At 41.5% G+C, this 12,175-nt stretch overlaps 1 protein-coding gene across 2 annotated transcripts; it reads left to right on the top strand.

The window, feature by feature from the left end:
- Positions 1 to 1,842: 1,842 nt before the first annotated feature.
- On the top strand, positions 1,843 to 8,260 carry CALML4 (calmodulin like 4). Of its 2 annotated transcripts, XM_073568943.1 has the most exons (6): positions 1,862 to 1,932; positions 2,100 to 2,130; positions 3,854 to 3,994; positions 6,160 to 6,348; positions 7,851 to 7,958; positions 8,066 to 8,260. In XM_073568943.1, exons 1-5 carry the CDS (start codon positions 1,930 to 1,932, stop codon positions 7,946 to 7,948), a joined length of 462 nt encoding a protein of 153 aa, XP_073425044.1. In that variant the 5' UTR covers positions 1,862 to 1,929; the 3' UTR covers positions 7,949 to 7,958; positions 8,066 to 8,260. The 2 variants fall into 2 exon arrangements, with proteins under 2 accessions (XP_073425045.1, XP_073425044.1); XM_073568944.1 differs by lacking the exon at positions 3,854 to 3,994 and having other exon boundaries at positions 1,843 to 1,932.
- The last annotated feature ends 3,915 nt before the right edge of the window (positions 8,261 to 12,175 follow it).

The raw sequence follows: 12,175 nt of genomic DNA, 5'->3' as shown, positions 1-12,175 counted from the left end.
AAAATTGTGTAGAACCACACAGGCCTTCACCACCTCATCCACAGTTTCTAGTTTAAGATTAATGGCTGTGGAGAGAATTCGCCATCTGGATACTAGTATACCAAAGGCACACTCTACAGTTCTTCTGGCCCTGGTCAACCTGTAATTAAAAATTATTTTAGTGTGGTCCAAGTCCCGACTGGAGTATGGTTTGAGCAGGTGTTGGCACATCTGGAATGCCTCATCCCCAACCATTACAAAGGGCTGTGGCAGACCTTCGTGTTGGGAAGAGGCCGTGGCATGGGGAAATTGAACTGGTTGCCATACAACCTCCGTCCCATGTCTGAATTCTTAAAAGCCTGGGAGTCATTCCCACGCCTAAATGCCCCAATTTCCACTGCAACAAACTTAGTCTGCATCAGAAATGGCCATCAGTACTGTAGAAAAGTACTTTTTATAGTTGTAGTACTCTGATCCAGTTCTCTTGGGTTTTATAATCCTGACGTGCTTCTCATCCACCGCACCCAAACAATTAGAGAAATTGCAGACTGTCCAGAATCTTTCTGCATTTTCAAGCCACTTTTCCACGGTGGGCAGGGGCATAAATTCTGGACAGAGAACGTCCCACAAAGCCCGACAGGTGTCCGCAACTATTCCAGACAAGGTGTATATTCCAAGACTGAACTGGAAGTGCAGAGTAGAGAGGGTCTATCCATTAGCCAGGAATCTGGGACACAAAGAAACAACAAGAATTTATATTTGTGTATAGGGATTTTTAACACATTAAAAAAAAGGGGCACACCAATAAATAAAAATGCATCCTTTTCTTTAAAAAAAGGCCTCAAACCAATGCAGCATACTTTTGTTAAGTACATGGCAGATCAAGAATTCTGCCATAATATACTACTACATCAAAGAACCAATACTATCATGCAGTCAGTGGTTACCTACCGTAATGTGACCAGGAGCCGTTCCTCGGGAGGAATCGCACGACGGAGCTGTGTGTCCTGTCTACGGTTGACATCTTGTACATGACCTGGTAAATACATGAAGCTTTGTTGGGACATCCGTGTGTAATCCGTAAATTTATCCGGGTTTGCCTGTAGCTCGCCGTAGAGGGTGTGGTACGTTCCACGGCTCTCCCGGAGTTCAATAATTGGATGTATCCACAAACGCCGCCGCTGCCGTCTTCACTGTATCTCTCTCTTTCTTTGTTCATGGCAAGCAACTGCATAAGCTTGAGCCATCATAATGTCCAGATCCAAGTTGAAGTGAAAGCTCTTCCAGCGCAGATCCATGTCTTCATCAAAAACTGCTAGCAACTGGGAATAGCTGTAAACTGGGTCTAGATAAGGAATTCCAATAACACACGCCCACTTCTGTCCAATTGGTGGAGTATATTGGTCAATGATTTTGTGACATTATGCGCAATAATCACGCAAATGCATGCAAAACGCTTACAAACGCATATAATCGCTGCTTTTTTCGGCTTTCAGCGCATGATTATGTTCCAAAAAAACGCTGCGTTTACAAGCGTTTGATGTGCGCTCCAAACGAGCGCGCAAAAAAAACGCTAGTGTGAATCTAGCCTAATTTGGATTTTTTTTTTTTATCGTATTGCACTAGTCCGTTATATATGCAGATAAGTATGAGCCCTCAAGTTAATGTATCACATACCGAAAATGAAGGGTTAATACAGTACTCTTTTTTCTAGTCCGTAAGTATGGGAATCATCCAAGAGGTTGTGTTCTGTGTACACCTCATAAATACTTCATTGTAACAGGAGTCCTGTGTGACAGCTGCTTTATGAGGGTAATAGGACCGGTTACCTGGTGGATAATGGTGGAATCTGACCCCGTGTCTCCATGATAGAAGTGGCTGGATGTTCTTCCTGTGTGGACTTTAACATCTCATACAGAGCAGGAAGAAGGAACAGCACAGAGACGAGAGATGGTAGGTTATGATCATACAGAAATATACCTGCGCCCGTAGATCAGTACGAGCCCTGCTGTATGGCCGATACCTTTTCTTTGCTGTACTCCTCCATCATTTGCAGATTCTACTTGTCCTTATATGTTGGCCATACGATGCTTAGGTAACTGATTTTGTGTTTTCTGCAGACCAAGTTCCTGTCTCAGGATGAAATTCAGAGTAAGTTTTGGGGAGTCGGGAAGGACAATTCTGGTGATAGTATGTGATGCCTTGTCCATTTTGGTAGAAGATTTGGCAGCGATTGTCGTAGTTTGCTTTGTTTGACGTTGCCATCATGTCTATCAGGTCTGCTTTTCTGTTTCTCCTATTCGGTGCGGTTTATTCTACTATAAGATTGGGCAATGATTGACACAGAAATGACGGCAAATTAACGCAAAGCAAACTATTAAGCCCACCTATGACTTGTATCTGGTGCAACTCATCGATACATCTGTATTGAGAAATTCAAGAAGTAAAATAAACCTCAATGTTTTTACCTTAATATCAATTTTATCTTATATTTAGCTTAGCTAATTGTCAGTGATGGCTATCAAAGGAGTCTTTTTTTTTTTTTTACTTTTTTAATTGGATGAATATTCTTGGGCTAGGGCATCAATCTTTAATCAGCAAGCTGTCAAAAACACTACGCTAAAGGCGCCTCTTCCCTCCTTATGTAGAAGCGGGACAATGTCTTTAACTCACCTGTTAGATCTGTTGCTACATCAGCACCAGTGCTCCGATGGTCCCCAACACCCTTTAAAATCGGACATATGCACAAACCCATAGAACAGCATATATACGAGCGTTTTCCATGTACACACAGCTCTGGTCTGAGAAAATCTCCCCTCAAGCCCCCGTTACACATAGGGATATCGCTAGCAATATCGCTGTAACGTCACTGATTTTGTGACGTTATAGCGATATCGCTATGTCTGATACTTACCTCCGACCGCTCCCCCGCTGCCGATTGCGCTAGAACGTCCTGGACCATTTCTCGTCGGGCGCTCCCTGTGGCACCGACGAGCGACGCGTGGACGTCAGGATCGCCGCGTCTGACAGGTAAGTAGCGACCCCCGACCGCTGCTATGTCGCTGGTGAGATCTGCCTGTGTGGCAGCTCACTAGCGACCACTTAGCGATGCACCAGCGATCCATATCGTTGTCGGGATCGCTGGTGCATCGCTAAGTGTAACAGTACCCTCACAGTAAGCACTCGTTCACACGTCAGTTTTTCGGTATGTATGGATGTTATTTTTGCAGATAGATCACAGACCTTTAACAATGAATACGTCTTCTCACTTGTCTTTGTTTTGCAGACCAGTTGTAAAAATGGAGACCTGTCCTACTTTTTTGCATGTTGTGGATCAAACTCACCAATGAGTCAATGGCCCCACGATAAAACAAAAACAAATAGCACACGGATGTCATCCATGCGCTCTCTGTATTTGATTGTATGAGTAGGCGAAGCGAAACATTTTTTTTCTTCATATTAGAAAAAAAGTTTTCAGTCTTTGTACTATTCTGACACTAGGACCAAAACTGGATTCTGCACACTAAAAAAAAAAACAAAAAAAAAAAAACGCAAAAAACACAGACCGTTTTTCACATATGAGAAAATAAAGACTAATATGAGAAACTGACCTGAGGTCTCACTGATACGTCAGTTTTTCATGCACTTAATTCCATGGATAGAAAACTCCAGTATAGTCTATGGTGCTGTTCACATGCACAAGGTTAGGTGGAAACAAATACCCTAATATCAACAGATTGGGGCAAAAAAAAAAAACAGGCACTGCGCAGTCTTATGGCCCCCTCTCTATGTATGACCTTGCTGGATAAAATGTGCTGTGCGTGTAACACTTTGTTCCCATGATGTATTGTACCGTCATGTCACTGTCTCACAGAGTTCAAAGAATGCTTTAACCTGTATGATAAAAAGGGAAAAGGCAAGATTCCCTCTGAAGACCTCCTGACTGTAATGCGTTGCTTGGGGACTTGTCCTACTCCTGTCGAAGTAAACCGTCACCTGCAGGTGCAGAAAATCGGTAGGAATTAGTGAGAAACAGATTATTATCGGACTCATGGATGAGGTTTTTCTGTGGCGCCGGGGCGAGTTTTGATGCAATGCATGAAATATCGTTAAAGGAACACACTACACAAAACCAGTACAGAGACATGCCTACAGTACACGAGCCAAGGACTCCCAGACCGTGACGTAGAGACGCAGGCACCGCCGCCCCGAGCCATGCACTAGATATCACATAGTGTGTCATTTCACTTGTGTTTATAATGGTCTCTTTAAAATGGAGTTGTACTGAATTAAAAAATAAACATGGCTGCTTTCAGCTAAAATCAGCGTAAGGCTCTGTTCACATGTCCAATAATCATCCATTGAGAAAAAAAGTTATGCAGACAACTTTTTTTGTCTGCCTGAAACTTATTTCAACTGGATCCATATATTTAACCCCTTAGAGACCCTGCCGCCCTTTTTCATTCTTGTGTTTCTGTTTTTCGCTCCCCTTCTTCCCAGAGCCATAACTTTATTTTTCTGTCAATACGGCCATGTTAGGGCTTGTTTTTTGCGGGACAAGTTGTACTTTTGAACGACACCATTGGTTTTACCATATTGAGTACTTGAAAATGGGGGGAAAAAAAAAAAATCCAAGTGCGGTGAAATTGCAAAAAAAAAAAAAAAAAAAAAGTGCAATACCACAAGGGTTTTTTCCACATGTGCCCAGAACAGCCACGGGTGGAAACGTAATCCACCCGCAGCTGTTAACCCATTAAATAACAGTGTGAAACTGACAGCGGTATTTAACGCACGCTTACAGCAATCGCACCGGAAATCCCGCCCATTGGTGACCCTGTCACTGATGGGTCGGCATGACAACCAGAAGTCTCCTGCAGACCTCTATGGTTGTCACTGCCGGATTGCTGTAAGCGCCGCCCAATCAATATAAAAAAGGAATTAACCCGATCGTTAAACGTCAAAACGCCAGAATTACATTTTTTGGGTCGCCACAACATTTTATTAAAATGCAATAACAGGGGATCAAAAAATCGTATCTGCAGCAAAAAGGTATAATTAAAAACGTCAGCTTGGCACGCAAAAAAATAAGCCCTCACTTAAAAACTAAAAAGGGCTCCGTCATGAAGGAGTTAAAGGATTATTTTCAAAAAAGTTATCCTTATCCATTGAATATGGGTTAACATGCTGATCACAGGGGGGTCTGACTACTGGGACCCAAAGAGAGGCCCGTTCTGAATGGCGTGGAGTTGCGCATGCTCAACCTCTGCTCTATTGTCTATGGGACTGCAGAGTGCAGCGCTCGGCTAATCCCATAAACAATCGAGTGGAGTATACGCACCTTCGCTCCATTTAGGTTGGAACTGCCAGGCTCCGTTTTTAGGATCAGACCTAAGTGATCAGCAAGATTTTCCCACAGATAAAGAATAACTTGGTTATTGGGGGATTAACTCTTTAAGTGAATAAGCTTAGCTTCCACATACCAAACACAAACTGGAGACTTACGGTATTGTTTCACCAATGTTTTTCTCATCCTTTAAAGTCATTTAAATCAAGTCTACGTATGCAACACATTGTTTACCATATTGTATGGTTTATAATAGAAGAGCAATGTTGCAAAACAGCAATTAAGCCAAACCACCAAGAGCCCCCAAAAATGTGTTCCTGCCATACTGATTGGAAAAAATAAAGGTGCATTTAGGTGGGCCGAGAATCAGTGAACGAGAGTCCGTAAAGTCTCTTGTTCTCAATTGCTGACCCATGTGCAAAAAAGTCCGGCATTCTCCCAATGAATGAACAAAACACCCTATTGTTGGGAGACTGAATTTTTTTAGCCGGAATAAATTATTGTTATCGGCAGCACATCGCCCCGTGTTAACAGTGAACGTGCTGCCGATAACGTGATTCTGTAAGGGGGCAGAACAATCATTAACAGTTACTGATGAGCGAACGTGCTCGGGTGTTACCCAAGTATCTTGGGTGTGCTCGAATAATATGTTTGAGTCCGCACGGCTGCATGATTCATGGCTGTTGAACAGTCACAACAGATGCAGGGTTTGGCCAACAGCTGCAAAACATGCAGCCGCAGGGACTCGAACATATTAATCGAGCACGTCCAAGATACTCGGATAACACGTTACATGTACATAACCACTATTAATAACATTTGTCTCTACTCTTCAGGGAAAGATGGAGAAGTTGATTTCTCAACTTTCTTGACCATTATGTATCGTCAGCAGAAGCAGGAAGACCCTGAGAATGAGATCCTTGTAGCCATGCTGATGACAGACAGACAAAAGAATGGAATGATTCCCCTGGAGGAGCTCAAGGCGAAACTAACCAGAATGGGAGAAAAGTTAACACCTGAGGAAGGTACGAGTAAAGGCGGCTGCAGACGAGCATATGACACACCATCTGAGTCTCATCCAGTAAACTTGGACCTTTTTTTTTTTCTACTTTTCAATCATGTGACATCAGCATGTCCGTTTTCCTATGTCCATGTGATATTTGTATGCCTTCCTTTTATGCATCTGCACTAAAAAAAAGTACATGAACACAGTTTCCTAGGTTTAGAATGGAAATTGACTTGATTTTTTTTTATCCACCCATAGACTTGAATGTGTGAGTCTCATCCGAGACTCTGAAAAAAGTACTTCACTTACTTCACACAGGCAGCCATTGTTCTTAGAAGTCTAAGCCATGTTTACACAGGACGATGCAATGCTGAGAACAAGAATCTTTTGTGCTGCAGAAATGATCATTTCACCTGATGAACGAGCTTTTTGCTCATTCTCCAGGTGATCAGCTGCCAGTTTACACAGTAAGACTCATGAAACGAACGTTAGCAAGAACAATCATTCACAATTACCTTTCAGTGTAAATGCCGCTCACGGCCGGGGCACACTTGCGAGTGTGATGCGAGTCTCTCACATCGATACCCGGCACTCAGACAGGAGTGTGCGGCTGCATGTATTTCTATGCAGCCGCACACTGCGGTCCCGAGTTCCGGCAGCAGTGCCGGGTATTCGTGCGCCAGTTTCTCGCATTGTACTCGCAAGTGTGACCCCGGCCTAATACAGAAAATAGAAACAAATGTATATTGTGTTAAATTCGTTTGTTCACTGGGATTTTCAAAGTCCATATTCACAGGCCTGAAAAGACTAAGACCATGTTCATACGTAGCACAAAGCCTGCAGTTTTTAATTCGAAAATCCACTGCACTAAAAGGACCTTTCACCAAATTTTTCAATGTTGAATTTGATACATGATGTAATAGTGACTGCAGAGCAAATGTAACGTTTTATCTAATGTCATTTTTTATTTGGGATCACCATTGCCAAGATATTTTGCCATCAGTCAGTTTTCTCCCTGTATGACATAGACCAATCATAAGCAGGCCGCAACAGTCAAGGGAAAGAAGTACACGCCCCCAGTTAAAAATTCCCTGCTCATGGCCATTTGGGCTCAACAAAAATTAACTCATTAGCTTCCATATACTTGAATTGAACAGAAAAGCAAAAAAAAAAAAAAAGTTTTATTCTGTTCTTCAGTCATCCACTATTACATCTCATGTCCGGTAAAATTTGGAGAAAGGTCTTTAACAGATGAAGGAAAGTGGATGTGATTTAATGTAAACTCATGCTCACTGTGCAGTTTTGTATTTTTTGCTGACTTCTATGGGGAGCTTGAAAAGAAAAATGTAAAAATTTCACAGCATTTCTGCAATACAAAACCATGGTCAAATCCTCAGAATATTTTCCAGTGTCAGGTCAGGGCCTAAACGTTGTCAGTGCAGTAGATTTTTGTTTAGTTGTACATTTTCCACCTGATTGGAGCTCATGAATTAGCAGTTTTTATTTTTAATCCATTTCCAGTGGATGACCTCTTTCAAGAGGCTCATGTTGGGCCTGACGGAATGTTGAAGTATGAAGACTTTGTAAGGAAAATCACACTACCACCAGCCGATTACTGAAACACAACAGGTGACGACCTCTTTGATGCTACATGATATCCACACCACCAGGAATGAAGAAAAAAAAAAAAAAAAAAAAACACTGACAACTTTTTTTTCTTTCTTTCTTGGGGAAAGGGTGGAAGTGTGGGAAGGAATAAGATGGTCAAGTCGGGATGTTTACTTACCACGTAGACAGAGAGAAAAAAGGTCCATAACTACGCAACTGGTCTACAGTACAGTGGTGGCCTTGGATCCTCTTCCTTCTCCTCACCCCAGACTATAAAGGCTATAATGTTGTACAACAAACTGATTAAACATGTTCATAATTTCTGACTATTGTCGAATATTTTCCATTAGATACAGACTGTAAACTGTAAAATGCAAGGTTGTAGTAGAAAACTTTACTATGGTTGGAGCTCCAACTCTTGTATGTAAAGTACAAATAAAAAAAAAATAAAAATAAATGACATTAGCACATAACATTGGGTCTAAACATTAGCATCAGTAATATGTCTGCCTGATTCAGAATCAGATCCAACTAACAGCATCATGGAAGGATCCTACTCTACAGTTCGCTCCGGTCATAAAGATGCTAAAATACGAATAACAGACTTGCTCAGTGAATTTATCCCTCGTTGAGGCTGTGTGCACACGCTGCGGATTAGGTGCGGATTCATCTGCGTGGATTTTGTAAAATCCGCAGGTGAAACCGCAGGTCAAAATACCTGCGGTTTTACCTGCGGATTGCTCTGCGGTTTTGCCCTGCGGTTTTTCATCTCCTCAATGGAGGAGATGGCAAACCGCAGGGGAATCCGCAGAAAGAATTGACATGTCAATTTTTTCTGCGGATTGAAAACCGCGGAAAATTCCGCACCGTCTGCACTGCGGTTTTTGATTCCCATAGGGAATCATGGTACTGTACACCGCAGCAAAAACTGCTGCGGGTCCGCAGCGGCCAAAACCGCTGCGGAACCGCAGCAAAATCCGCAGCGTGTGCACACAGCCTGAGAGACTGTGCAATGTAGGGATATCATGTTCGCATGTGATATATTTGTAACCTATCTAGGACAGGGTTCCCCAACTCCAGTCCTCAAGGCCCACCAACAGGTCATGTTTTCAGGATTTCCTTAGTATTACCAAGGTGATAATTGCATCACCTGTGCAATACAAGGGAAAACCTGAAAACATGACCTGTTGGTGGGCCTTGAGGACTGGCATTGGGGAACCCTGATCTAGAATGTCCCGTCATGGCGGAAACATTTTAATTTGATTGAAATTAGAGATGAGAGCTTCAAGAGTCTGTCTGTTTGGATTTTCCAAGGAAATACAAATTGCTGAGAATAACTTTATTTTCCTAGTAAAATCCAAAATCAACAGACTATTTTGAATTCAATGTCCTTTATTTGCTTTGGGGGTCTATATGATGCATAGAAGGAAAAATAACTACTTCTCCCCTTGTTACCCACCTCTCTGGCGCCTCCACTCCTCACAGTCACTTATCTGGTCCTTTCCACATCTTCAGATCGCTGCCTCTTCCGCTGATATTTTCAAAGCTAGAAGTCCCAGCCCAGTGTGAGCAGCCCCATGATTTCAGCATGAGCAGCGATCTGAAGATGCAGTGAAGACCAAATGGGTGATGCAGAAGGGTCGAAGTATATATTTTTAGTTTTTCACTTTGCCATCATGGGTTACGAAAAAACACATTACCGGTAAGTAATATACGTGTTTTTTAGTCACCCATGATGGCACCACAAGAGAAATACTCATAACTTTGGGAGGGACCACAGCCTGTAGAACCCTTCTCCCAAAAGTGAGGTCAAAGGAGGCAGACAGATCCAGTCTATAGTGCTCATAGAAGGTGGATGGAGAGGACCATGTGGCCGCCTTACAAATCTGTTCGATGGAGACATCCGCCTTCTCTGCCCAGGATGCTGCCACAGCTCCTGCGGAATGGGCCTTCAGACCTTCTGGGATGACCTATTATTAACCTATACAGTAAAGAAACACCAAGAAAATACTGAAATAGTTATCTCAAAAGATTGAACATCTAATTTAAACCATATATCCCTTACAAAAAACATTCACAAAAAATCATGATAAAAATATAAAATTTATTGTATCACAAAAAAGGACATAAATGACAACAAAAAATATAATAATGATGAGACAAATATTTTACAAAGAATTTAATAATAAATTACATATATATTAAAATATTTTTTAAAAACAGCGATGTGCAGAGGATAAGAGGCAAAATCACAATGGCTAATAAAGTGAAATATATGCACTAATGAAAGGGTGAGGGCTATATATATAAAAAAAAAAAAATGCTGAAAAGGGAAAATAATATTCTGTGAATAAGTTACACAATTTCATAAAAAAATGCACAATTATATACAAAAAAAAAATTGGTGTTTAAAACACATATATATATATATATATATACACACACACACATATATATATATATATATATATATATATATATATATAATTTATTAAATTCCTTGTAAAATATTTGTCTCATTATTATATTTTTTGTTGGCATTTATGTCCTTTTTTGTGATATAATAAATTTGATATTTTTATCATGATTTTTTGTGACTGTCTTCTGGGATGACCTACCTGCACTGACATAAACTAACTTAAAAGCCTTTCTGACCCATCTCGCTAAGGTTTTCTTGGACACTTTAAGACCTTTTCTAGACCCTGGAATGATACAAAAAAGGGCCATTTGTTTCCTTGATGGTTCTGTGACTGCTAAATATTGAAGTAAACATCTCCTAGCGTCTAAGGTAATTTTTCTTCCTTATGGTTCCTAGGTTTAGAATGGAATGATGGTAAAATAATCTCCTGTGACCTATGGAATTTTGTAACTTCTTTAGGGAGCTATCCGGGTCTAACCTCAAAACCACCTCATCCTCCAGAACCTGAGTGTACAGTGGATCTGCTGACAAAGTCTAGATGTTGCTTATTCTGCGGGCCGTTGTTAGGGGGATGTTTTTAGCGAGACTATCCTGTCTGAGGTGGAATGTAAAGGCTCACATTCTGTCAATGTCGTTAAGACTAAATTCAAGTCCCAGGGAGGGTCTCTACAGGAAAGGATTGATCTAGCTCCACTACAGGCTTTCATAAACCTAGCGATTCACTTATTACCTGCTAGGTTAAAATTGTAAAGTGCCCCTAGGGTTGAAATCTGAACTTTAAGGGTGCTGACTGAAAGACAGGGTTCTAGTCCCTTCTGAAGGAACTCCAGGATAGATGTTATAGGGATCTCTCCCTCCGGATCTGCCCCCGAGGATAAGAATTTCCTCCAGGTCCTGCCATAGATTTTTGTGTTCACCGGCTTTCTACTACTAAGTAGGGTAGAAACTAACCTAGTCGCAAACCTCTTTTTCTCTAAAATTGACCTCAAGTTCCAGACTGTTAAATGCAGCCTTGACACCGGAGGATGAAGAAAAGGCCCCTGGGAAAGAAGGTTCTGGTCCTCTGGGGGAACCCACGGATCTGAGACTGACATTGCTCTTAGCCAAAAGAATCATGGACCGTTTGGCCAAAAGGGAACCCCCTTAAGGATGACTCATCTCATCTTCCCTGATTTTTATTTTTTAAGAACTGACGGGATGAGACACACCAGTGGAAACGCATAGAGTAGCCCGAAGGTCCATTTCATCCTGAAGGCATCCACCATGTGAGGGGGCGCTCTCCTGGGTCTTCAATCTTTCAATCTCTGCTCTGAATCAACTTCTGTGTTTCTCCACTCCATTCAATGTCAGCAAGCAGTTAATCCTGAATGCTACATATGTGTTTTCAACTATGCAAGCTTATATCTGGTATATAGTTATTTCAACTTACTCTACTTGTCCCCTTATGTTGTGAGGTCAAGAAACTTTTCAAAGTGCTTTATGATCCATGCAGCGCTGGACATCTGTTTATCTGACCACAACATTTATTGGGCCCTGCTGTCTCAATTTTGTTTAATTGATTAACGAGAAGAGAGAGAGCAAAAAAAAAAAAAAAAAAGATCTAAGCCTTAGCCTCATATATTCAGACATAGCTTGGGGGGGGGAGCATTTATGCAGGGGACATTTATGCACATGTAATCGAAGTACATGTATCAAAGTACGAGGCAGTTATAACATGGCAGTTACACAGGGCAGGAGACAGGTAAGACATTTATATACATCTACTCCCTGTACATTTGGATTACAACAAATAAGCCGGATTACTTACCGGTAATGCTCT

The sequence above is a fragment of the Dendrobates tinctorius genome, unplaced genomic scaffold (genome assembly GCF_039654945.1).
Source record: "Dendrobates tinctorius isolate UK_male_01 unplaced genomic scaffold, ASM3965494v1 ptg000022l, whole genome shotgun sequence".
Taxonomy (NCBI): Eukaryota; Metazoa; Chordata; class Amphibia; order Anura; family Dendrobatidae; genus Dendrobates; species Dendrobates tinctorius.
This window is presented reverse-complemented; position numbering and strand designations above follow the sequence as displayed.